The sequence below is a fragment of the Ipomoea triloba genome, chromosome 10 (genome assembly GCF_003576645.1).
Source record: "Ipomoea triloba cultivar NCNSP0323 chromosome 10, ASM357664v1".
Lineage (NCBI taxonomy): Eukaryota > Viridiplantae > Streptophyta > Magnoliopsida > Solanales > Convolvulaceae > Ipomoea > Ipomoea triloba.
The window spans coordinates 10,744,757-10,771,243 of record NC_044925.1 but is presented as its reverse complement, the minus strand read 5'-3'; the positions used below and the strand labels follow the sequence as shown (position 1 = coordinate 10,771,243).

The 26,487-nt window shown below is 36.8% G+C and overlaps 3 protein-coding genes across 3 annotated transcripts; 2 read left to right on the top strand and 1 right to left on the bottom strand.

Annotated features, from left to right (window-relative positions):
• Window positions 1-270: 270 nt before the first annotated feature.
• On the bottom strand, window positions 271-843 carry LOC116033133 (secreted RxLR effector protein 161-like). Its single transcript, XM_031275892.1, has one exon. The coding sequence runs from the start codon at window positions 841-843 to the stop codon at window positions 271-273; it is 573 nt and encodes a 190-aa protein (XP_031131752.1).
• Window positions 844-14,374: 13,531 nt separating this feature from the next.
• LOC116031369 lies at window positions 14,375-19,781 on the top strand. The gene is made up of 9 exons (XM_031273551.1): window positions 14,375-14,498; window positions 15,317-15,492; window positions 16,135-16,322; window positions 16,836-17,120; window positions 17,226-17,284; window positions 17,794-17,830; window positions 17,913-17,984; window positions 18,063-18,387; window positions 19,211-19,781. The coding sequence occupies exons 1-9, from the start codon at window positions 14,375-14,377 to the stop codon at window positions 19,586-19,588; spliced, it is 1,644 nt and encodes a 547-aa protein (XP_031129411.1). The 3' UTR covers window positions 19,589-19,781.
• A 1,463-nt stretch (window positions 19,782-21,244) lies between these two features.
• LOC116032777 lies at window positions 21,245-23,543 on the top strand. Its single transcript, XM_031275491.1, has 7 exons — window positions 21,245-21,988; window positions 22,068-22,133; window positions 22,221-22,286; window positions 22,434-22,508; window positions 22,613-22,725; window positions 22,820-23,074; window positions 23,225-23,543. The coding sequence occupies exons 1-6, from the start codon at window positions 21,275-21,277 to the stop codon at window positions 22,935-22,937; spliced, it is 1,152 nt and encodes a 383-aa protein (XP_031131351.1). The 5' UTR covers window positions 21,245-21,274; the 3' UTR covers window positions 22,938-23,074; window positions 23,225-23,543.
• The last annotated feature ends 2,944 nt before the right edge of the window (window positions 23,544-26,487 follow it).

Below are 26,487 nucleotides of genomic sequence, written 5' to 3'. Positions count from 1 at the left end.
TCCAAAATTCCTCCTTTGTAGTTCCTTGTAGATAATTCAACACTTGGACAATATAACACACAAACAATTCTCAATTTCACTAGGATAAGGGAAATACAATTAAAATAAGGGGGAATTATTGTATAAAATAGTAGATATCAGTTAGAGGAAGATAAAAATTCAAAACCTATTATCCAGTTTTCAATATCCGCTGGGTATATGAGCCATGTGGATGTCAGTACTATGTAGCTGTTTGTTCACTAAAGTGTACAGACCATTTGCCTTTTTGTCTTACACTAAAGGACATGCCATCAAATGCTCATTGAGTGATGTATACAAAAAGACATATAGAATATCACTGGTGTTGTCACACATAATGCTCACTTCTCGTGCTGTAACACCATAATCCTTGAGTTGTTGCACCATCCATAATATTTGTGCACAACAGCTTCCAGCCGCTATGTACTCGGCTTCTACAGTACTCGTGGCTATAGAATTTTGCTTCTTGTTGAACCATGAGATAAGCCTTCCCCCTAAGAATTGGCATGTCCCAGATGCACTCTTTCTGTCTATTTTGCATCCGGCAAAATCAGTATCAGAATAACCAACGAGTTCAAATGATCCACCCTTCAGGTACCAAAGTCTAACACTTTGCGTGCCCTTGAGGTATCTTAAAATCTTCTTTGCTGCGCTTAGATGGCTTTCTTTGGGATTTGCTTGAAAACGAGCACATACTCCCACGGCAAATGATATATCGGGCCTACTTGCAGTTAAGTATAACAATGAGCCAATGATGCCGCGATATTTAGTCTGATCAACTTCTTTGCCTTCGTTGTTGATAACAATACGCAACGAGATATTCATATGAATCTTGACCGAGGACTTGTTAGGAACATATTGTAATAGGTTTTGATGATACCAATTATAAAACATAATCCCCTAAGTCTCGGCATATAGGTAATACATGTAAGTTCGAAAAGTAAACCAAGAGCGAAAATACAACCGGGTAATTGAGCTCAACTCGGGAAATATTTAAACTCAAAGTAAACTTGGATGAACACCTTAGATGTTTCGTGTTGTAAGTCGTTCATAGATAGATCAGAAGAAGGCACGAGACGTCACTGGAGGAATAAGGGTCTGCGAGACATCAACTAAGTCTCGAGATATAAGAAGAGTTCGAGACATGGATGCGAGGCAAAGTAGTCTCGAGACATCGATCCTAGTCGAGACATAGGATCGATACATCAACCAGTCGAGACATCATAATTGATCTCGATGGACTGGAACTTCTCCAAAGATTGAAACGTGATCAACACTCAAAACTAAGGAGTAATTTAAGTTTGGAGAAGAAGAATATCATGGAGATAAAATATTGAGGAAGGTGCTGAGCATAAGAATGTGAAATAGCTGAAAGTGGATGACACGTCAGACTTCCACAACAAACGGTCAAAAGGTGCACCAATCCTCAGCCGGTCTTATTATTAAAACGAGGATCAGTGGGAACATAAAAAGAAATAACTTTTACCAAAAGAAGAAAGTGGAGCATGGACTCAAGATAGTGGAATATGGAATATTCACTACAAGACAAAAGGCTCAAGTTACAAGACCACCACTCCATGAAACATGCTGAAATTGTGCAAGTCCCATAATCGACATGGGAACCAGATTTCAAACGGAATAATTTTCCCTCCAACGGAATCATTCCCTACTCTCATATATAAGCACATGAAGACACAAGAAAGAAAAAAATTTTGAGAACAAGCATACTAAGAAAACGAGGTGTCTAATTTAAACGATCTAGTGCAAGTGCTAAATCTGGAATATCATCCTTGATATTCAAGTGCGAGAAAACACATCTAAGTGTCTTGAGAGAGTAACATAGCTACAACTCATATACATCTAGAAGGTGATCAAAGCTGCTCAACGAAGAAGATTATCCAACAATAGTTTTTGATCAGATTGGAGATTGTTACAAAACCTGTGACAACCGGAACAACCTTGCTTTGGAGAAGGCAAGAAGAGGCGGAGTAACCTGGAAGCTGTCTTGTGAAGATCCTGAGGCTTGAGGCGGGCTTCGTGATCAAAGCTCAAGTGCTCGATATTGTACTAAAAAGGGAAGTTTTAGTGCAATCCTTCTAGGGAGTTTCTAAAAGAAGAGTGGACGTAGGCGGGTTGGCCCAACCACTTAAAAATCTCTCTCGCATTTACTTTCTGCTTTTATCTCTCGCTAACCTATCTCTCGAACTGCACTGCATATAATCACATCTCTCGAACTAACTCAAACTCGTGCCAATTAAAAAGGGGGTAACTTTTTCGCTGTGCATAAAACTTTGTCGTCATCTTGTGAGGTGTTGGACCTAAACATCCTAAGTTCAATACACACGAGAGGTCGAAAAGATTTGCAAAATCTTATACAAGTCTATTCCCCCCCCCCCCACTAGACTTGTACCCCATCCCCTCGGGACCAACAGGACTTCCCATCAACACCAAACCTTTTTGATGAGGTCCTTGGTATATTTTGCCTGATTGATAAAGATACATTCTCGTCCCTACTTGACTTGGAGACTGAAAAAGTAATTTAGTTCTCCCATCATGCTCATCTCAAATTTTCCTTGCATAAGCTTAGAGAACTTGTCACATAAGGTTGAATCAGTGCTTCCAAATATGATGCTATCTACATATATTTGAACTAGCAATATATGCTCTCCATCCTTTATTTGAAATAACGTCTTGTCTACTTACCCTTTTGTGAACCCACAATTTATGAGAAAGCACGAGAGAGTATCATACCAAGCCCTCGACGCTTGTTTTAATCCATACAAGGTCTTTCTTAGCTTTTAGACCTTATCCGATCCTACGTTAGATATAAAACCAGGTGGCTGCTCTATGTAAACTTCTTCTTCCAAAAGTCTATTTAAAAAGCACTCTTGACTTCCATTTGAAATATCTTGAAGTCTTTGTAGGCTGCATGTGCGAGAAAGATTCGGATAGCCTCCAGTCATGCTACTGGTGCGAAGGTTTCATCAAAATCAATACCTTCTTCCTGACACTATCCCTAGGCGAAGAGTCGAGCCTTGTTCCTAGTAATGACTCCTTTCTCGTCCATTTTATTTCTAAATACCCATTTTGTTCCTATGACATTCTGATGGGTAGGTCGAGGAACTAAATCCCACACTTCGTTCCTTTCGAACTGATGTAGTTCCTCTTACATGGCAGTGACCCAATCTGAGTCACTTAATGCTTCTTCCACAGTCTTTGGCACGATCTGTGAGAGAAAGCATGTCATCATACATTCTCGAATGGATGCACGAGTTCTTACTCTATCTCTAATGTCACTAATGACTTGCTCTTGAGGCTAATTTCTTAACCATCACAGATCAGGTTGGAAAGTTGTTGAAGGAGCATCCTCGTCTACTGCATGAATGTTTGGAACTTCCTCGTTGATTACTTTGGGTTGTACGGTTGGCACAGTATGCAATACCTCGGTCAAGTACGTATGACTAGGTAGTCGAGTTGAGAATTCTAGCAATTCTTCTTCCTCGGGTATATCCGGTTGAAATTCCTCGTGTTCCTCGTGTTCTCTTGAATGGTTACCCGATTCATACCATTTTCTAAGTTGTCACATTCATAACTTGATGATGATTCATCGAAAACTACATGGATGGATTCTTCTATCACCATGGTTCGTTTGTTGAGAAATCTGAATGCCTTACTTACTGCTGAATATCCAATAAATAGCCCTTCATCTACTCGTTCATCGAAGGCTTTAAGATAAGATTTTATGTTGTTGTGAATGAATCATTTGCTACCAAAGATATGGAAGTAGCTCACAACTGGTTTCTTGCCTTTCCATAACTCATAGGGTGTAATCCCATGAATTTTATGAATAATAGATCTATTTTGGGTGTAGTATGTTGTGTTGACATCTTCGGCCCAAAACATTTTAGGCAAGTCGGAAAATGATATCATAGTCCTTGCTGCTTCCTTAAGAGTTCTATTCCTTCTTTCGGCTACTCCATTTTGCTAAGGAGTCCTCGTCGCTGAGAGTTGATAAAGAATACCATATTGACCACAAAACTCCTGTATCGCCTTGTTGACAAACTCAGTGCCTTGGTCTGATCGAATCTTGATTATGTTTAGACCTTTCTCTGTCTGTAGTTGTCTTAACAACTCGAGAAAGACCTTCTTGGTCTCATTCTTTTTCTTTAAGAGCGAAGTCCATATATATCTCGTGTAGTCATCTAATACCACAAGAGTATACTTTCGACCACTTAAACTCACTGGATTAACGGGTCCAAACAGATCCATATGAAGAAGACTTAATGGTGTAGAGTTGGTGTCATAAGATTTTGACTTAAACCAGGACTTGATTTGTTTTCCCTTTTGACAGGCTTCACAAATCTTGTCTTTGTTAAAAGTCATGATCGGCTTAGTCGTCTTCAATCCAACAACATACATGTTCTTCCGTCTCTTGGCTGTTAGAATTATTTCTCCATCTTCTTCACCAATAACATTACATTGATCCTTGGAGAACTCTACCTTGTAGCCCTTGTTACAGAATTGACTTGTGATAAGTAGATTGAATTTCAGCCCTTCAACGTATGACACATCTTGAATAATTAATCCATTCTTCGTAATATCTACGACTCCCTTGGTTCGGCCACTTGAATCTCCACCGAATACTACTTTAGGACCATTTACTTCTTTGAAGTTGCTCAATTCAGATTTGTTTCCTGTCATGTGCCTTGAGCAATTACTATATACGTACCATATGGTCCTGTTTCCCTACAACAAAAAATTAGGTTGTTTTAGGTACCCATACCTTCTTGGGTCCTTTCGGGTTAGCAGTTAGCATGGCCATCCATGCGTACCTAGAACTTGTCAAGTTCATCATCGGTCCTCGATACCCATTAAAAACTCGATAATCATAAAGAATTGCATAATAGGCTTGAGAATACTTTGGTGAATAAACCTTTTGAATTGGTGGTCTAGGTTTGTTCATATTGATCCTTGTATAAGAAGTTTGTTTATGTATATGTAAGCGTATGAATTGTGCTTTTTTCATAGGTTCATAGTCCATAAACCAATCTTCATCCGAAGGATAAAGTCTTCCGAGCACTTCCCATATACCTTCCAGAGAGCTTCTTGAATCCTTTTGCATTATTCGGGTAAGGACTCGGCCTTCCCTAAGGTTTACCTTTGCGTCGCCTCTTTGAATAATGTTGCCTCGGGTTGCCATAGGATTTAACTTTTGATTGGTTGTTTCCTCATGGTTGACCATTCGTGCGATAACCTTTTGGATTACTTCGACGAGGTCTACACTGAATATTGTTTTTAGCACTCCCCGGGTTACCCTTTAAGGAACTCCCTCTCTTAGGCTCCACAACTCGTTATTCAGCCTTGTCATTTGGCTGGCTTGTTGTTTGTGGTTCTTTTCCTTTATCAGCATTCCTCACTGGCTCGGGATTTTTGGTTTGACCCTGGACGAATATAGAGTTTAAACCTCCACTAGTAAAAGGATCTGTAGGTCCTTTCAATTGGACATGTGATAGAGAGCTGGAATTATAGCCAAGTCCAGCTCTATTCCAGACGGTCTTTGATCATCCACCATTCGATCCATTATTTTGGACGCATTAGTGAATGTCGCAATAACCTCACGCAGGTTTTGCTCTCTTATTTCTCTTGATTTACAATCATCTTTGAGTAGACGAATTTGTGTCTCGAGCTGACCCATAGAATCTAGCATTTCGTTGTTTTTCATCACTAAGCTTTTGAAATCTTTTCTTTCGATCAATAGCCGAGCATTCTCTATTTTCAACTTGGAATATGTATGTTTAATGACTTTGAATTCCTTCATCATTTTAAGAAATGAATCCCTAGGATCTTCATGGTTGCTTGACTCAGAATCACAATTAGAAAAGGGATCTTGGGAATTTACCTCATCTTCCTCTACCATGAGGCATAGTTCCTCGTCCAATTCTTCCTGACTAATGAGAGATAATTTCCTTCTCACCTTCTGAGCTTTCACTATCAGAACTAGAACTCGATGTGCATGGTTCATCGTCCTTCTCCTCTGGTTTCTCTTCGATTGCTAGAGTCTTCCTTCTTCGATCACTTTTGTGGTTGTTACCCGAGTGGTCCATGTTTTGATCGTTGCTCTCAATAGGTGCACTTCTCGGGTTATTCTAACTTCCAGATCCTTTCCCATATTCACTGGATTGGTCTTGATGCTTCTTGACAATGGGATAGGGACATTCAGCCTTAAAGTGACCGGGCTTCGGGCAGTTATAACATAACATTTGAACTTCTTCTGGTTCACGAGTCCTCAACTCGCTTCGCTTGTCTGCATGCCTCTATCTTGATGATCTCGGCTTTCCAGAGTTATCATGAGATTGATTCTTTCTCATGAACCTTTTGAACTTCCTCATAAACAAGGCAAACTGATCATCAGTAAATAAATCAGAGGCATTAGAATTGGACCTTGTGGATGTCGAAGGTTGCTGGCTTGTGACTAAGGTCACATTCCTTGTCTCTAGTTCTTCTTCATGCAAGGCTTCTCGCTCAAACTCGTAGGCTTTCAGATCACTGACAATCTGAGTAGTGCTGGTTGTCTTCAGGTTTCAATGATCTCTCATCGCAATCACTTTCATCTCCCAACTTTTGGGAAGACCCCGAAATTTCTTCAAATTGATCTCCTTTTGAGTTAGCTATTTATCTAGATCCGCAATCTCGCTTAGTAGCCTCATGAATCTAGATTCCATCTCAGCAATCGATTGGGTTGATCCCATCTTGAAGTCCTCGAACTTCTTCTTGGCGATCGTTAACTTGTTTTCCTTCTCTTGCTCATTCCCTTCTCCGATCTGCATGAGAACGTCTCATATCTCTTTCGTTGTTTTGCACTTTCTTACCCTTGGAAACCAATGACTCGTCTAGTGCCTTGTAGAGTATATCTCCGGTTATGTTGTCGAGATTACTTCTGGTCCGTTCTTCGGATGTGAGTGATGTTTTCGGCTTTGTTCTCATTTCTTGAGTACTAATAGGCCCTTTAGCGGCACGATTTAGGTTAACCTCTAAGATCTCAATGGGTCCGCCTGTTATAATGTCCCACATTTCATCGTGCATGGCCGAAAGGTGTGCCTGCATGCACACTTTCCAATCATCAAACTTATTCAGGTTAAACATTAGATGCCTAGAATGATGATGATCCATTTTAAAGAGTGTGCAAAGTGGAAAAAAAATGATTTTTCAGTTTTAAAGAAAAGAGATCTCCAGGCAGTATACACAGAGGGTTCACCGTTCAAGGAAACTGCTTTTATACCACTTGTTGGTCCCGATAGGTTGATAGAGAGGGTGAGCAAGTAGAAACTCTTTCGAGATAATACTTGATCAAAGGTTTTGCAACGGAAAATATATGTTATTCAAATTTTAGAATAGACTTTGCACAGATTAATGAGTAGAAAAATTATAGCTTAGTTAAATGAGATGCAATGCAAGAATAATAAATAAGAAGAGTAAAGGAGAGAGTGAGAGAGATTTTTATAGTGTGTCGGCTGTTAACTAAGCCTACTCCACTCTTTTTCACAACTTGTGAAGGATTGCAATAATGTCTCCTTTGTTAGTACAATATCTTCCTAACGTGCTCCCTTAATTACAAAGCTGGGCAGCCACGCTCTCTAGGTTTTTCAACTACTTCCGAGTTTACTCCGCCTCTTTCTACTTCTACACCAAGTAGAGATTGTTGAAGATCATTTAGTTGTTTTCTCCAACTTGAAATCTAGGCTTTAATGTTCTTAAATCAACATTTCAGCTACACGGGATTTCTTTTTATCACTAGATAAGACTTTAAGCTTGAATATTTGCACACTTGAATTGCTTAAGAGTTTTGAGCTTTTGAATCTTTATATCACGTATGAACTAGCAGACTCAAATGAATATGGGTGAGGGTATTTATAGGTGTGAATTTTTGTGTCCGTTAGAGGGAAGACAAAAATTCAAAACCTATTATCCAGTGTGCAATATCCCCTGGGTATATGAGCCATGTGGATGCCAGTACTATGTACCCGTTTTTTTTCTAAAGTGTACAGACTATTTGTCTTTTTGTCTTACACTAAAGGACATGCCATTAAATGCTCATTGGGATTGCTTCGTAGGACTTGATTTGCCAATGCTGATCATCCATGACTTTAAGGTTTTGGATAAGAAAATCTTCCAGAGAATGTCTTCAAGCTTGTCCCAACGAGAGAATCATTTCTCGTGTCTTAAATGCTCATAAGAATGATTTACTTTATCATTTTCCCATGATCTCGTCGAATGATTCATCTTGATCATTCGACCTTTTTAAACATTAAGAGGTTGGCCCTTCCATGATTCGGCCTCTGTGTCCTCTTAGTCTTCTTCAGCTTTGTAGTGTCTTCGGCCTTCAAATCTTTAAGTCTTCGCCCTTGAGACTTATTCGTGCTTGGTAGTTTACACATGTCATTGATTCAAACTTAGTAGTACTCGGCTTACTACTCGACGTATTCTATTACATCAATTTGCACATGAACTCGGCCTCTCTAACATATACATGCTAAGTCAAAAAATTAGAGGCCTACTATAACCATATTGGTATCATCAAAATCTAAAGTCTAGGGATTCCTAACAATTTTCGTAATCATCACAAATTTTACTATACAAACTTGAACACTTAAATCTGCACTTCTTAGAAATTTTTAGATTTACACAATTAGCTGTTACAAAATGCACAATTAGTACTAGCATATTGCACATTTAGTATTAAAAGATTGCGCTTGCAAAAATGCGAAAGTGCATTGCACTTAGGGTTGGATTTTAAAGTTTATGACTGAGTTTTTGGTTTTATTTGATTTCGAGATTCAGTTTTTACTACTTAGGATCTAGCATTTACGATTTAGATAAAACAAATGCAACTTTTTCATTGATTTTTTAAAATTCATTCAGAATTATATATTTAGTTGTTACATAATGCATATTTAAGTGTTCAAGTTTGCAACGAAAAGTTGGTGATATATATAATGAATCGGAGTTGGCAGATTTTGACATTTGACTCAATTCAACTTTCTCCCTATTTCTTATATTGTTCTTAGCATACAATTACACTAGACTAACACTGAAAGTGATGTGAATCTGGTTGGTCCGATCTTCTCTTCATACTCGAATTACAAAGAAATTCATAGAACGATTTATTAGGTTGGGTGAATTTGATTTGAAGGTTTAATTTAGGGCTGGATAAGGGCTTATTTTTGGGTTTTAATAAGTCCTCGGCCACACCAAGTTATAAGGTGATATGTAGGATTTGGAACGACGCCACAAGTGAGGTTTCACACTTGATAAATAAGGATCACCATGACTTGATCATGGCCGAACTCTCCCGAGTTCCAGAAAACACTCAGTTTTCTAACTCAAAAATTCTCAACTCTGTATTCCATTTGGCATGCAATGGCCTTAAATAGCCATTAACAAGCAGATTACAACTACATGAATGAGATAATTATTAAATATAAAATAAACTAATCATAACCAACAAACTAAGATAAATATGAAAATTAATATAATTCTAACAAACTAAGTATAAAATAATTTTAAGATAATCTTCCTAATTAATTAATAAAACTGAAAATCTTTCTAATTAATTAATAAAACAAATTCTGAAATATTAACCGCCAATTATTGATTCTCGTGCCCACAACATTCCCTCTCTCTTTAGAGAGATTCGTCCTCGAATCCACGTTTCAGGCACTGTTGGAGCTTAATGAGTCTTCGTGAAGAGACAACCGTGAGCTCTGATACCAAATGATATGAATCTGGTTGGTCCGATCTTCTCTTCATACTCGAATTACAAAGAAATTCATAGAACGGTTTATTAGGTTGGGTGAATTTGATTTGAAGGTTTAATTTAGGGCGGGGTAAGGGCTAATTTTTGGGTTTTAATAAGTCCTCGGCCACACCGGGTTATAAGGTAATAAGTAGGATTTGGGACGACGCCACAAGTGAAGTTTCACACTTTATAAGTCAGGATCACCATGACTTGATCACCAGAAAACACTCAGTTTTCTAACTCAAAAATTCTCAACTCTGTATTCCATTTGGCATGCAATGGCCTTAAATAGACATTAACAAGCAGATTACAACCACATGAATGAGATAATTATTAAATATAAAATAAACTAATCCTAACCAACAAACTAAGATAAATATGAAATTAATATAATTCTAACAAACTAAGTATAAAATAATTTTAAGATAATCTTCCTAATTAATTAATAAAACTGATAATCTTTCTAATTAATAAAACAAATTTTGAAATATTAACTGACAATTATTTATTCCCGTGCCCACAACAGAAAGGATTAAGCTAAAGAAAACCAACATTTTAACACAATCCTTCTTCTTTTTGTTAATAAATAACGTGAACATCATATCACAGCCAAAAAAAATGAATATAATTGATTTTTAGAATGCTTAATTTTTTTTTGAGTGACGAGAGAAACCCATAATCAATACTCAAGGGTATGTACTAGCTAAACCCCGCCTTGTGATCCTAGTAGACAATGAAGCTCAATATTGAAAATATTTTTTTTAAAGCAAGTAGTGTAGTCTTATTTCTTTTGAAAACAATTTTGAAAAGGAAATACAAATTTTTTTTAAAAAATTGGTTTTGTGTAATCTTTTGATGTGAGAATCATTTTAAAAATGTAATAGTTTTATTGTTTACAAAGGCAGGATAAATCACAGTAACTTAGCGGTCTATTAGTGTCTGGTGTCCACGAAACTCTACACTGCGACTGACAGGACTCGATCATGTATCCTTAGCTTGCCCAACATCTACCACCGAGGAACCAACTAAGCTACATGTGCGGGCATATATAATACTTTTCTATGAATTAAGAAATATTATATTTTCACATGTCATACTTATAGCAAAAACTTGTGTTAGACTGTCTCACGAGTCTCAATCTGTAAGACGGGTCGGATCTTTGATTAATGAGGTCAAAGATCCAACTCATTAAATTAATCAAAGATTTGACACATTCATCGAAACCCTACCCGTCTTCACGGATTGAGACCCGTTACCCGTGAGACGATCTCACGCAAGTGTTACCCAATACTTATTGATATACAAAAAAAAAAAAGAAATTCACATATTTGAGATCTGTATCATGCGAGACCGTCTTTAAAAAGTTGTGTAATTTCGTTCCAAAAAAAAAAGTTGTGTAATTTTTTTGCGAATGATACAATAAGAAAGATTAATGGAGAGAAAAGAATGTACTCCGTATTGTTTTNAACCTGGTTTGCCCCATCTTCTCTTCATACTCGAATTACAAAGAAATTCATAGAACGATTTATTAGGTTGGGTGAATTTGATTTGAAGGTTTAATTTAGGGCTGGATAAGGGCTTATTTTTGGGTTTTAATAAGTCCTCGGCCACACCAAGTTATAAGGTGATATGTAGGATTTGGAACGACGCCACAAGTGAGGTTTCACACTTGATAAATAAGGATCACCATGACTTGATCATGGCCGAACTCTCCCGAGTTCCAGAAAACACTCAGTTTTCTAACTCAAAAATTCTCAACTCTGTATTCCATTTGGCATGCAATGGCCTTAAATAGCCATTAACAAGCAGATTACAACTACATGAATGAGATAATTATTAAATATAAAATAAACTAATCATAACCAACAAACTAAGATAAATATGAAAATTAATATAATTCTAACAAACTAAGTATAAAATAATTTTAAGATAATCTTCCTAATTAATTAATAAAACTGAAAATCTTTCTAATTAATTAATAAAACAAATTCTGAAATATTAACCGCCAATTATTGATTCTCGTGCCCACAACATTCCCTCTCTCTTTAGAGAGATTCGTCCTCGAATCCACGTTTCAGGCACTGTTGGAGCTTAATGAGTCTTCGTGAAGAGACAACCGTGAGCTCTGATACCAAATGATATGAATCTGGTTGGTCCGATCTTCTCTTCATACTCGAATTACAAAGAAATTCATAGAACGGTTTATTAGGTTGGGTGAATTTGATTTGAAGGTTTAATTTAGGGCGGGGTAAGGGCTAATTTTTGGGTTTTAATAAGTCCTCGGCCACACCGGGTTATAAGGTAATAAGTAGGATTTGGGACGACGCCACAAGTGAAGTTTCACACTTTATAAGTCAGGATCACCATGACTTGATCACCAGAAAACACTCAGTTTTCTAACTCAAAAATTCTCAACTCTGTATTCCATTTGGCATGCAATGGCCTTAAATAGACATTAACAAGCAGATTACAACCACATGAATGAGATAATTATTAAATATAAAATAAACTAATCCTAACCAACAAACTAAGATAAATATGAAATTAATATAATTCTAACAAACTAAGTATAAAATAATTTTAAGATAATCTTCCTAATTAATTAATAAAACTGATAATCTTTCTAATTAATAAAACAAATTTTGAAATATTAACTGACAATTATTTATTCCCGTGCCCACAACAGAAAGGATTAAGCTAAAGAAAACCAACATTTTAACACAATCCTTCTTCTTTTTGTTAATAAATAACGTGAACATCATATCACAGCCAAAAAAAATGAATATAATTGATTTTTAGAATGCTTAATTTTTTTTTGAGTGACGAGAGAAACCCATAATCAATACTCAAGGGTATGTACTAGCTAAACCCCGCCTTGTGATCCTAGTAGACAATGAAGCTCAATATTGAAAATATTTTTTTTAAAGCAAGTAGTGTAGTCTTATTTCTTTTGAAAACAATTTTGAAAAGGAAATACAAATTTTTTTTAAAAAATTGGTTTTGTGTAATCTTTTGATGTGAGAATCATTTTAAAAATGTAATAGTTTTATTGTTTACAAAGGCAGGATAAATCACAGTAACTTAGCGGTCTATTAGTGTCTGGTGTCCACGAAACTCTACACTGCGACTGACAGGACTCGATCATGTATCCTTAGCTTGCCCAACATCTACCACCGAGGAACCAACTAAGCTACATGTGCGGGCATATATAATACTTTTCTATGAATTAAGAAATATTATATTTTCACATGTCATACTTATAGCAAAAACTTGTGTTAGACTGTCTCACGAGTCTCAATCTGTAAGACGGGTCGGATCTTTGATTAATGAGGTCAAAGATCCAACTCATTAAATTAATCAAAGATTTGACACATTCATCGAAACCCTACCCGTCTTCACGGATTGAGACCCGTTACCCGTGAGACGATCTCACGCAAGTGTTACCCAATACTTATTGATATACAAAAAAAAAAAAGAAATTCACATATTTGAGATCTGTATCATGCGAGACCGTCTTTAAAAAGTTGTGTAATTTCGTTCCAAAAAAAAAAGTTGTGTAATTTTTTTGCGAATGATACAATAAGAAAGATTAATGGAGAGAAAAGAATGTACTCCGTATTGTTTTTGTAAAATAAATAGGGTTATTAGGGGGAAAAAAGGCCCAAATTAAAATTAACTTTTTGAAACTCTTTAAGAGATATTACTTCAAAATAAAAAGATATTTTAAATTCTGGCCAATAGAGTTAATTATTTATTTATTACTCTTAAGTTATAAACTTTAGGACTCAAAGATAAGGGTGGTTGGAGTCCCTACGCTTCAAAGGTTGAAACCAAGTTAAGGCAATCCGACTGAACACAAACCTCCTAAATGCTCCGAGCTTTTAAGAAATAAAGAGCTTCCTTACACGCCCTTGATCCTGTACGCAGTGTAATCTCCCACAAACGAAGCATCACCCAAAACCAAAGTTGCGGCAAACGCCACCCAGTTGTTATACCGTGGACCATGGATCATGACTAATACTGTAGTTGTGTTGAACTGATACTGCAGTTGTATTGAAAGGGAACTGCAATTACGCGGAACAGAGGTTGTGTCATCTGTCTGAAACTACTTGAACTGATACTGCAGTTGTGTTGAACGTATAGTGCAGTTGTGTTGAAAAAATACGGTCTCTGTTCCGCGCAACTGCAGTTTCCTTTCAACACAACTGCAGTATCTTTTCAACACAACTGCACTATCCGTTCAACACAACTGCAGTATCAGACATGATCATGGTCCACAATATAATTTGCGCTGTACTAACATAACCTTCTCCGATCCAGGTAAGCAGTGCGCTAGCTGCATTCCATGAGCATAACGTACGTGTTATAAACACGACTCCACACACGGCAGAGTGGTGAGGTGGTAATTCCATTGGATACAGAATTCTAAGAGATTATGACCCAACAAACCATATAATATAATTTTAATTTTCTAAAAACACTAATATTAATTGCATAAAAATAATGTATAAGAAGTGTGTATATAATCCGCAATGATAGCATGCAGCCATAGATTGAAGAATGGGTTTCATTTCAAACCCTTTCTTTCATCTCTTTCTTCTTTCTTTTCTCCTATTTTCAACGTTATCCTTCTCTGTTGCCTATCCCAATATCATTCACCCTTTTCAAGATGAACAATTTTCTGGTAATTTCTTTTTAAAAATTTATTATTATTTATTAATTGCAAACTTTATGATGTTCTGGTTGTAATTTGCCATATTTAATTTGATTTTTCCACATTTAGCTTTTCAAAACTCATATGTTCTTTCCCTTTGTATAGTTTACCTTTTGAATGCCAGAATTGTCATAGCAGCTGGATATTTGCCTATGTTTTCTTGATTGTTAAATTATTTCTTGAATGAGATAAAGTTTTATGTATGTAATTCGATTAAAAAAAAAGTACCAAAAACCTAATCGTAAAGCAGCACAAACATATAATTTTAGATAAGAGGTTCTCATTTTCATAAATAATTTCCATACGAAAGATGTCTGCTTTGATGATAAAGAATCAGCAAAATTAGTAAATCTTTTTATAATTTTGATATGGCAGACTCTGAATTTGAGGATAACAGTAAATCTAAACATTTATTCTTTACTTAAAATGTATTGAATTTTCATATATTATTGTATGAGATTGTATTTTTGATAATTTTTAGAGAAAATTACGCTTTTCGTTCTTAAACAATAATGGTAGAATTCGTTCCTAATTGTTGGTCATGCTCACTTTTTGTCCGTAAGCTATCATTGGCGTTGTATTTAGGAACAAAATTTACAACTTTAGTATAGCTTAAGGCCGAAAAGTGCAATGCAAATAATAGCTTATGAGCGAAAAGTGAGTATGACCAACACTTAGGACGAGTTCTACAATTACCTTATACCTTAGGATGAAGAGTACAAATTTTTGTACTTTTATAATAAAAATAACTATTTTTTTCTTTTTGGACTTGGGTGATTTTAATTCAGTCTTGGACGATGGATTGGGCACAAGAAAGAATAGCATTAAGGTCACCGAGGAAACCTCTACCAAAGATTCAACCTATTTGATATTGGCAGCAGAGAGGACTCACAGAAGAGACCCTCTTGATGATTACCATTATTACAGCGGTGGTTGGAATATTAATGACCCACATTATGTATTTGTAAGTTTCATTTGTGGCATGGGAACTTAAATTTATATTCAATAATAATAATAATAATAATAATAATTATTATTATTATTATTATTATTGTATGGTTTATTAATTGCTTAGTTATGGTTAAATATGAATAAGCTTTTCCATAAAAAATTTACCTGCCCTCCTTGCTTGGTTCCTCCATTATAGACGACTATGGATCTTGAATTATGGTTTGGGGAAATTTGCACAGGTTTAGAAAACGCATTGCATACAATTATTAAGATTAAGTGCTTACCACTACTCCAAAAATTATAGCTAGTAGCAAAAAAGGCACAATAACTTTATTTTCCGCACTTGCCAGGTTTAGTTACACAGTTCTTTGCTTTGATACCATTTGTTAAGATCAAGCTTTTACCACTAGATCAAAAGCTACCGTTAGTAGCGAATGACGCACTTTAATTCCTTATAGACCGTCATTACATTTTCAAGAGGTAGGGTGTTCGACTTAATTTTTGACCAGCCTCCGCCCAATAATCTCCTAACCACTAATTAATGGACTTGTCCCTTTACCGGTCTCTACCAACACAATTAGTCATTTGCTTTGGGATTTCACACAATGGACGCATTTAATAATACTTTCAATTTTGGTTGTTGTTTTTGATGAAGTCGACAGGTTTTGCTTCCATGGGTCCTTTCATCGTTGCCGTTTTGTGGTTCATCATGTTTGGACTATGGTTGTTTTGTATGTGTATCTGTTGTTGTTGTTGCTGCTGTCCTCGCAAACCTTATGGCTATTCCCAAAATGCCTACACCCTGTCCCTCGTTTTGCTCTGCCTTTTCACTCTTGCAGTCCAGTAAGCTAACTATATTAATCCACTCCCACCCATTTAATATTGCAAATTATACAATGGATTAGGATTTACTTTGCATGGTAAATCTTGGTCTAAAAATAATCTTCAGATTTTGTGCCTACAATTGACACATTATGTACTTCAGTTAACTGTTTCTATACCTGTAAACATTGAAGGCACTGTACATCACATGATAATTAAAAGCACATAACATGATAACTACATACATATAAATTGTTAACTACAACTACAAAATATGTTAACTGCATAAATAACATGTTATAACTAACATTTTATGTGTTTGCAATTAACATATTATGTACTTGCAATTCAGTTTACGTGTCCACAATTATCAAGTTATTATGTATCTTCAATTTGTTTACAAGTACAAAAGTTGTTAACTGGTATTACAAAATGTGTTAATGACACATAAGTTTTGGATGGGGTTCATAATGCAATATTGTATAACAATTGATCTAATATATGTTGGGTTTTAATTCTGAATGAATGTTTCAGAATGGGAAGTGTGTTTATATTCGTTGGTGAAGAGAGATTCGAGTCAAGCGCTGTTGATGTAATGAGCTATGTTCTGCATAGAGCAGACACCACCCTCGTTAACCTTATGAACTTGTTTGATCATATGATGGCTGTTAAGGATGTTGGGATTGGAGACCTCACTTTACCTGACCAACAAAAGCATGATGTTGATGAAATTGGGGTTGTAGTCGATGCATTGTATCGCTCTTTTCGCTCTGTTACTCATCAGGACAAAACTGAAATAGTAGACTTTCTAGATCCCCTGTAAGAACTTCGATCTTTCTCTTATTTCATCATCATCTTAAACATACCATTATGGTGTTTTTTTCTTGTTAATTATCCATCTATTGAATAATTTCTTTTTCCTAGGAAGCAATTGCTCATTTTCGTTGCTGTTGTCATGGTTGTTGTAGCGGTGCTTGGGTTCTGTATGTTTCTCTACTTTTCTTCATCATTTTTATTTAGCCATCTAAACAATTAATACAGATGTTGAGTTTGGGAGAGTAGGGAATAGTAATGGTCAACCACTCCAATTGTTAGACTTCCCAAGAAATGCCAGCACGGGTTTAACTTGTTTCAGTGGGCAGTATTTGAGAAAAAAAATCAAGAGATACAAAACTCGATAGCGACAATGCAACGATTATGTTCAAAGTGAACAGATTCCTTGTGTGCATAGACATTTAATTCGGTTTGCTGAGTCGCTAAGTTATGGTAACTTACATCCTCTCACATATTTTATCGGGTCGAAGCGTTAGAGACACTTAAGGTTAAGATTTAACTTGTTGGGAGAAGAATTTTCAAGAAGTGATAACGCTTTGGTGGACAGTTGCAAGCCATTCTAATTCAACTGCTCTCCCAAATTCACTTTTACTTTATAACATAGTTTGATGATTTTTGTTTTTATTATCTTTCTCTTTCCGGTGAAATTTGGTGGCAGTATTTTCGATTACTGGAGCTAACTGTCTTATGTACACGTAAGTGTGAATTTTTTGATGCCAACTTTATCTTAGCTACTGAAGGAAAGCATAATGATTCTTTTATTCGATGATATTGCAGCTTAGTAATAATGGGGTGGATTATTGTGAGCGTAACATTTATTATGAGTGGCATATTTCTTCTTGTTAACAAGTGAGTTTCAATTCTTTGTGTTAACCCTACAAGTACAGAAATGTGTACAAAATACTGACACTAAATACACTGGTGCAGCCTGATTGGAGACACGTGTGTGGCGATGACGGAGTGGCAGCAGAATCCAATGGCAGATTCAGCTCTGGAGAATATAATCCCAAAGGTAGACAACGAAACTACTCATCTAATTCTGTCTGCCACCAAGAATGTTACATATGGAGTGGTTGAGGTGGCAAATGCATACATTTCAAACGTCTCCAATGCTGATAATATGACACCTGATGGGTGGCCCCTGTATTCTAATCAATCTGGTCCGTTCATGCCTTTGCTCTGCAACCCCTACAACACAAATGATATGCAGCATTGTGGAGCAGGTGAAGTTCACTTCAAGAATGCATCAGATGTGCGTAAGACTTATTTCCATCTCTCGATCATCTATATATATATATATATATATATGATAACGGTTAGGATCAAGCGCCCACCAAATATTTTCAGACACTAGTTGTTAGATATGACCCTTTTAAGGGCTTTACGGACCTCCGCTCAACAATAACATATATAACTGTCCACTTCATTATTAAATGGTATTGTTGGGACAACTATTAGGATCAAGGGCATGCATGCCACACATTTTCGGGATGCTAGGTGTTGAATTTTTGGTCCTTTAAGGTCTTTATCGGCCTCCACCCAACAATAACATATATGATTGTCCGGTTCATTCTTAAATGTTATTGCTGAGACTTGGACTAGTCTACCCGTGACATGATTCTGATGCCACTTGTTAGGATCAAACCCTTACTACTACGACAAAAGTTATAACTCGTAGTGAAGACATAACTTTATTTCCTTATACTGCAACACATTTATAGGATGCTAGGTGCCCAACCATTCCCCTCTCAGCACCATTCTTAAATCTTATTGCTAGGACTTGAACCAATCTATCCGTGGCCTAACTTTAATGCCACTTGTTAGGATTAAACCCTTATTACTACGCCAAAAATTATAGCATGTAATGATGGTGTAACTTTAGTTTGTTATACCCTCACACATTTCTAGAACGCTGGGTATTAGATTTGGCCCTTTAAGCCCACCTGCCTCTGCCTAACAATCCCGTCACAGATAAAAGACCTGGTCTTTACTGGCCTCTGCCCAACAATAACATATATAGTTGTCCACTTCATTCTAACATAATAAATTGATGGGGCATGCATAAATATATGCAGACTTGGAGTAAATTCGTGTGCGAAGTTACATGGGATGGGAATTATTGCGTCACCCCAGGGCGGCTAACACCTCAGGCTTACAAACAGCTGACAGCTCTGGTGAACGCTAGCTCCGCTCTTTACGATGGGATTCCATTTGTGGTGGAGCTAATGGATGGCACATATCTCACAAAAACACTTTCGGATTTGAGTATAGTGTACTGTTCTAATCTGCATGAATACTCAGAGTGGGTGTACGCCGGCCTCATAACATCCTCCACAGCTCTCATGCTCTCCTTGATGCAATGGTTGATTCATTCTGAACACCGAAGGCGCCGAGCGTATACCAAGAAAGCTGATGCTGCTGCTGCCGCTTTGTATTCGAAGCAAGTTGCTTAGCATGCAATATTCCGCTGTTTGTATTTGATTTCAAATCTGGATTTTCTTTCTAAGCTCCTACTTTCCTTTAATTTATTGCCATTATTATCATTTTTCCTGAGACAAAAGTCCTTTGAGGACTGACAAATTCTAAGGCTGATTTTCAATTCTGCCAACTCCATCCTATACAAAATACCTCATAAACTGTTCTCTATTTTTTGTTTTTAAATATTTCAGTTTTCATTTTCTATTTTTTTTATCAATGTTTTGTGTTTCTAAAACTTATTTACTAACTATCAATTTTTCAAATTTATTTTCAAATACATTATAAAATTAACAAGTTTAATTTTGAATTAGTTTTAGACCTTATGTGTAAAATATTTTTGGATATGTTTGGTTTAAATGAAATAAATATAATTTTTATTTTTAAAACTAATATATGCAAGATTTTTATATTTAATATTCGAACTAAATTTTTATCCATATATAACATAACTAAAAATATATACAAACCAATAACCTATTGATTTCAACTAAAATGTAGTCTAGATAATATTAATATTTTTTGAGCTAATATTTAACATAGTTTTGGATATATTCGTTTCTGATGGTTTTATTGGAACCGAGTCCACCATAAATCGGTTTTAGAACAAGGGTATGAAAATAATACTATTATTAATCAGAGCGTGAAGCCCAATAAAGTATATATAGTGTTGATTTTATGATTTTTGGGCAGTCAAGGCGGGCCAACACCACCGTTAAAATAATGAGTATATAGGAAAGATATAGAAAAAATATATGGAGAGTGTTAAGAACCCCTTGTAATGAGATTTTGAAGATACCAAAGATAAAGAGTTTAGACCCCTCAAATTTTCATTTAATTGAGTCTCTTGTATAGGTGGAGTTCTTGGATGAACCATTGTAATATCATAGAACTCGTGCTTCTCGGTTACTTAGATGAAATTGCCCTAGCACCAAGGACGAGTCATGAAGATAAGAGAGCAATACTTTTTGAAGAGGATCTAGAGGCCGAAGACATGAACAAGGCCAAGAGGTATGAAAAAGCTGAATCCTGGAAAGGCCCACCTCTTGATGACTATTAAGACCAAATGATAAAGAAAGATCATTCGAGGAAGATACTTGGGAGAATGACAAAGCCAATCATTCAATATTGAGCATTAAAGCACGAGTCAGTCATTACTCGTGTGGACAAGCCAGGAAACATTCTCTGTGCGACTTCTTGTCCGAAACCTTAAAAACGTAGGTGATCAACCTTGGACAAAAAGAATCCTAGGAACGGATCTCAAGGTCAAAATCAGCATTAAAATCCATGTCCCCTTATTAAGACAAAAAGACAAATTGTTTGTACACGTTAAGGTTCAAACGCACTACTACAAAATTGAACATATAATGATAGCTTTTCACTACACCTCTTTTGGTGTAGTTTATTCTTTAAAATTAAAAAAAAACACTACTTTTCGCAGCACCTACCGAGTTCAGGTGCTGCGAAAAGTAAATTATTAAAATAATAACTAACTTTTCGCGGCACCCTAAGGAATAGGTGCCGCGAAAAGTTAATGATTATTTTAATAATTTATTTTTGCGGCACCCTTCAAGGAAATATTAAAAAAGAAAAAAAAAAAAAAAACTAGATCTGCTCCCAATTTCCACATTTCCATCTTCTCCATAGGTGCGTGTTGTCAAGCGATGAACTCGCCGATCGCCGGCCCAGGCACTGACAGGGAAGATGAACTCGCCGACGCCGCGAAAGAAGCGAGGAACTTATCGGAGTGGTTCTCGAAGCGAGGAACTCTGCAAGCGGAGACAGTCTCCGCCTGCTTATCCGCGCTCTCATCGCCGCTTCTCTCGCGCCGCCGCCTCTTCGGTTCCGAGCCCGACAGGACGGCGGCAAACGATACGTCGGAGATCAGCGGAGGTGGAAACGGCAGTTTGGCGAGGAAAATCGGGGTAGGGATACTAGCGGCGGCGTATGTTGGGATGATTCTAACGATTCTGTTGGTTGTGGCGGCGGTTTTGGGCGTGGCGGTGGTGAGGGTGTGGGTGGAGGAGCCGGTGTTGTTGAAGGAGAGGTTGAATTTTGACTACACAGATGCTCAGCCTAAGGCCGTCTTCTCTTTTGTTCACCGCGGCGGCGGCGAATATAACAGAGAGCTTGGGATCTTCCAGGTTTATTCTAACCCTAATTCCCAATTTATAAAATCAATTATTTTCTTTCTGCTTCCGCTTTCCTGGAGACTTGGAGTTCCTACGGCTGCGACAAAGGCAGTGAGCGAGGCAGCGGCGACCAACCGGCGAGGACCCTCGTCGATCGACCAGCGAGGACGCAGCGGTGGTGTAGATAGGTATGCCTTACTTCTTCTAGGAAGAGGAGTTACATTTGGTATTCTAACATGTTCTAAGGTTAGTTTCTGAAGTTTGTTCTTAGAAAAAGCCTCTTTTTCTAATTGTGAACTGAATGACATGCATCTTTGATGTGTAGGTTGATGATGGAGACCACATTGATAGATTGATATCATGCTTGTATATGGCCATTCCATTTTTTGAGGTTTAAGATTATGCTTAAATCTTTATTAACTGTTATCTTTTCTGTAGACAAATGTTTTAACTAATTGAACTTATACACTGCATGCAGAGGGGTGCATCAAATAGCAAGTTTCTCAACTATTTGAACAAGCACAATTTCCCTGTTTTTGATAAGGTAATGTCTTAGAGTTGACTATTTCATTTAGTATTCATATTTCATTATAGGAAGGGATGGCCCTTTAATTTTGGTATCATATTTCATTTGATAAGGTAATGTCTTAGAGTTACATTTGGTATTCTAACATGTTCTGGGCTTATACAGAAGGCTAAAGATGGAGGATTGGACGTTATACAGACTTATGTGTTCTGGAATGGGCATGAACCATCTCCTGGAAAAGTAATGCCTTAACTCTATTAATTTTTAATTTTCCATGCCCCTTATATTATATGCTTTTTGTATTTAAAATATGAAATTTTACTTTTTAAAATTTTTTTTTCCAGTACAACTTTGAGGGGAGATATGATTTGGTCAGGTTCATCAAACTGGTGCATCAAGCAAGGCTCTATGTTCATCTTCGTATCGGCCCTTATATTTTTGGAGAATGGAATTTCGGGTAAATGCATATTTAGTTCTTATTAATTCCTTGTTTGCTGTGTTAAATTTAAAAAAAAAAAAAAACTGAGTTGCTGTATTATATTGTGGTGCAGGGGATTCCCAGTTTGGCCAAAATATGTGCCTGGGATGGAATTTAGAACAGGCAATCAGCCTTTTAAGGTTGTCTACCTAATTGCCTATGTTCGAGTTTGTCCATATTTTATAGTTTAAAATTATTGTTTCCTAAACTAGAGACTCGCCATTAAGCTCCAAAGTCAGATCCGGTAGAAAGGAGTTCAGATCCGGTGGAAGATAGTGTCGCCGACTTCTCTTCCATTTCTGATGTACAGAAGAAATTTTCAGATCCGGTAATTTGTTTCACGGTTGATTTTTTTTATTTTTTTATTTTTTTTTTCTTTTGTTCTTTGAAATATAAGTTGTATTGATTTTGTTTGATTTTAGTTTGTACTGTATTTTATTATTTTTCTTTAATATCTGTTTATTTTTTATGATTTTAGTTTGATATATTTTTTTTGGGGGGAAAAGGGAGGGGGTATTAGCCCCAGAACAAAGCTATAACCCAGTTCTCACAACAGGGATGCAAAACTCAACAGACTCTCTGTCAGACTCAAGGAAATCCAGAATGAATTCAAGGGGTATTAGTTTGATATATTTTAGTTGTTGAAAGAATGATTTTAGTTCTTTGAAATATACTTATTTGGTTTTAGTATTCTTAGACACAGATGGTAGCCATATTTTGTTTTTTGTTTTTTGGCCTTTTCTCCTGTAAATCTGTAATGTAATATGAATGAATGCATTGAAATATTTCTTCTTTGATATTGAAATATATTTTGTATTGTATTTGTACGCTAATGTATATAAAAGCTTTTATTTTTGTTATTTACCCATTTGAGGAAAGCTTTAATTAAAAAATAAAAAAAAATAAAAAATAAAAAGAAAAGAAAAAGGCTTCCGCGACCCCAACAGAAAGGTGGGTGCCGCGGAAAGCCATGTTCAAAAAGAAAGAAAAATAGTTTCCGCGGCACCCGTGCCAACGCGGGTGCCGCGGAAAGTGGTTATTTAAAAAAAATAAAAATAATTCATATGCTTTCCGCTACACCCGTAATAGGTGTCGCGGAAAGCATATACTTTCAGCGTCAGTGCCATCCGCTACACCTGTAGAAGTGTAGCGAAAACACTTTTACAGGTGTAGCGGATGTGTCTTTTTGTACTAGTGGGGACAAAAACTCACACCTATAAATAACCCCACCTCATTCAGTTGAAGGTGTTGGTCCATCTAAGAAATTATAAGCTTCCAAGCTCATAAACTTCAAGCGATCTAGTGTGTGAAAGAGAGAAAAAGATTCAAAACTTCAAGCGATCTAGTGTGTGAAAGAGAGAAAAAGATTCAAAGTTTTATCATGCCTTATAAAAAGAAATCTTGAGTTGTTTCATTGCTCATCCAAGATCATCCAAGCCAAGATTTCAAGTTGGAGGAAAGAAGAATCAAATTTTCACTAACCAACTATACTTGGAGAAAGTAGAAAGAGGCAAAGTAAACTTGCAAAGTTGAAAAACCTGGAGATAGTGCACTAGCTACCCGGCTTTGTGATCAAGGGAGTACACTAAGGAGATATTGTACTAAGAAATGAGACATTAGTGCAATCCTCCAGGAGTTGTGAAGAAGAGTGGAGTAGGTTCGTTTATAGCTGAACCACTATAAAGCTCTCTCTCTCTCTCTCTCTCTCTCCCTCTCCCTCCCTCCCTCCCTCTCTCTCTCTCTCTCTCTAAAACAATACGTGCAATGTCAAAACTAAAAGTTTTACAACATTTATTTCCGCTGCAAAACGCTCTGACCAAGTGTTATCTCCCAAGGATAATCACTTGTGAAGAATTTTTTTTTTAAAAAAAAACCTAGTGAGTCTATAATCGCCCCCCCCCCCCTTCTAGATTCACTTAGCTACCCATCGTATCAGAGCAGTTTCCTTGGCCGGTAAACAATCTGTGCATACTGCCTGGAGATCTCTATTTAAAATCTCAAAACCTTATTTTCACTTTGCACCATCTGCTTTAAAAATGGATCATCATCACTCTAGGCATTTGATTTTTAACATATCAAAGTTTGATGACTGGAAGGTGCGTATGTAGGCTCACCTCTCTTCTATACACGATGAGATGTGGGATTTTATAACAGACGGATCCATTGTGATTATGACGGTCAACTCAAATCGTGCAACTAAGGGAGCCACTGTACCGAAGATGATAGTGAAGCCTAAGTCTTTGTCAAGTTTGGGCTAGAAGAAAGGACCAGAAGCAGTCTGGACAACATAGCCAGAGACATACTCTACAGAACTCTAGACGAGACACTATTTTCAAGAGTCAGGAAGTGCAAAACGGTCAAAGAGATATGGGAGACTTTTATGCTCATTGGAGAACGAAATGAGCAAGAAAAAGAAAACAAGCTAACCATAGCTATGAAGAAGTTCGAGGACTTCAAGATGGGACCAACCGAATCCATTGCTAACATGGAAACCCGATTTATGAAGCTACTGAGCGAAGTGGCAGATCTAGGGAAAGAACTTACTCAGAAAGATATCAACCTCAAGATTCTCCGGGGTCTTCCAAAGTCATGGGAGATGAAAGTGATTGCGATGAGAAATCACCAAGATCTAAAGACGATTCATACCACTCAGATCTTCAGTGATTTGAAAGCCTATGAATTCGAAAGAGAGACAATACATGAAGTTGAACTCGAGACAAGGAATATTGCACTAGTTGCAAGTCAGCAACCATCCTCATCTACAAGGTCGAATGCTAACCCTTCTGATTTTTCATTGATGATTAGTTTGCCTTAATTATCAGGAAATTCAAAAGATTCATGAGGAAGAATCAGTCACATGATAATTAGGGAAACCCAAAGTCATCCAGACAAAGGCATGTAGAAAGAACAAATAGTCCAAGAACTCGTGAGCCCAAACACTCGCAAATGTTGTGTTACAACTGCAGAAAGCCTGGTCACTTCAAGGCTGAATATCCATATCCTATTGTCTGAAAACATCAAGACCAATCCAAGGGATCTGGTAGTCAATCCAACCCGAGGAATGCATCTACAGAAAACAATGGCCACAACTCTAATTACTCTAGTAATAACCAAAAGAGTGATCGAAGAAGAAATGCCCTAGCTGTTGAAGAAAAACCCGAAGAGAAGGTTGATGAGACATATACATCAAGCTCAAGTTTTAACAGCGAAAACTCAAAAGATGAAAATGGACTCATCTGCCTCTACAGTCACGAAGAGTCAGATGAGGACATATGTCTTATGGCGGAAGAAGAAGATGTAAACTCTCAAACTTCCTCTTTTGATTGCAACTCTGATTCTAGTTGTGATGAAAATCCTAGGGACTCATTTCTCAAAATGATGAAGGAATTCGAGGTGATTAAAAACACTCATTCTAAGCTATAAATAGAGAATACTCAACTAATGACTGAACGAAAAGATCTCGAAAGCCTCATGCTTAAAAATAGTGAGATACTTACTTCGATGGGTCAGCTCGAGAAGCAAATTCATCTACTCAAGGAAGAGTGTAAATCGAGAGAAATTAGAGAGCCAAAATTCCGTGAGGTAATTGTGACATTTACTAATTCGTCTAAAATCATAAACCAAATGGTAGGGAATAAAGCCGGACTCGACTACAATTCCAGCTCACTAGCACAAATCCAATTGACCAAACCCACAGACCCTTCTATTAGTGGAGGTTTAAACTCTGCGTTCGTTCAAGGT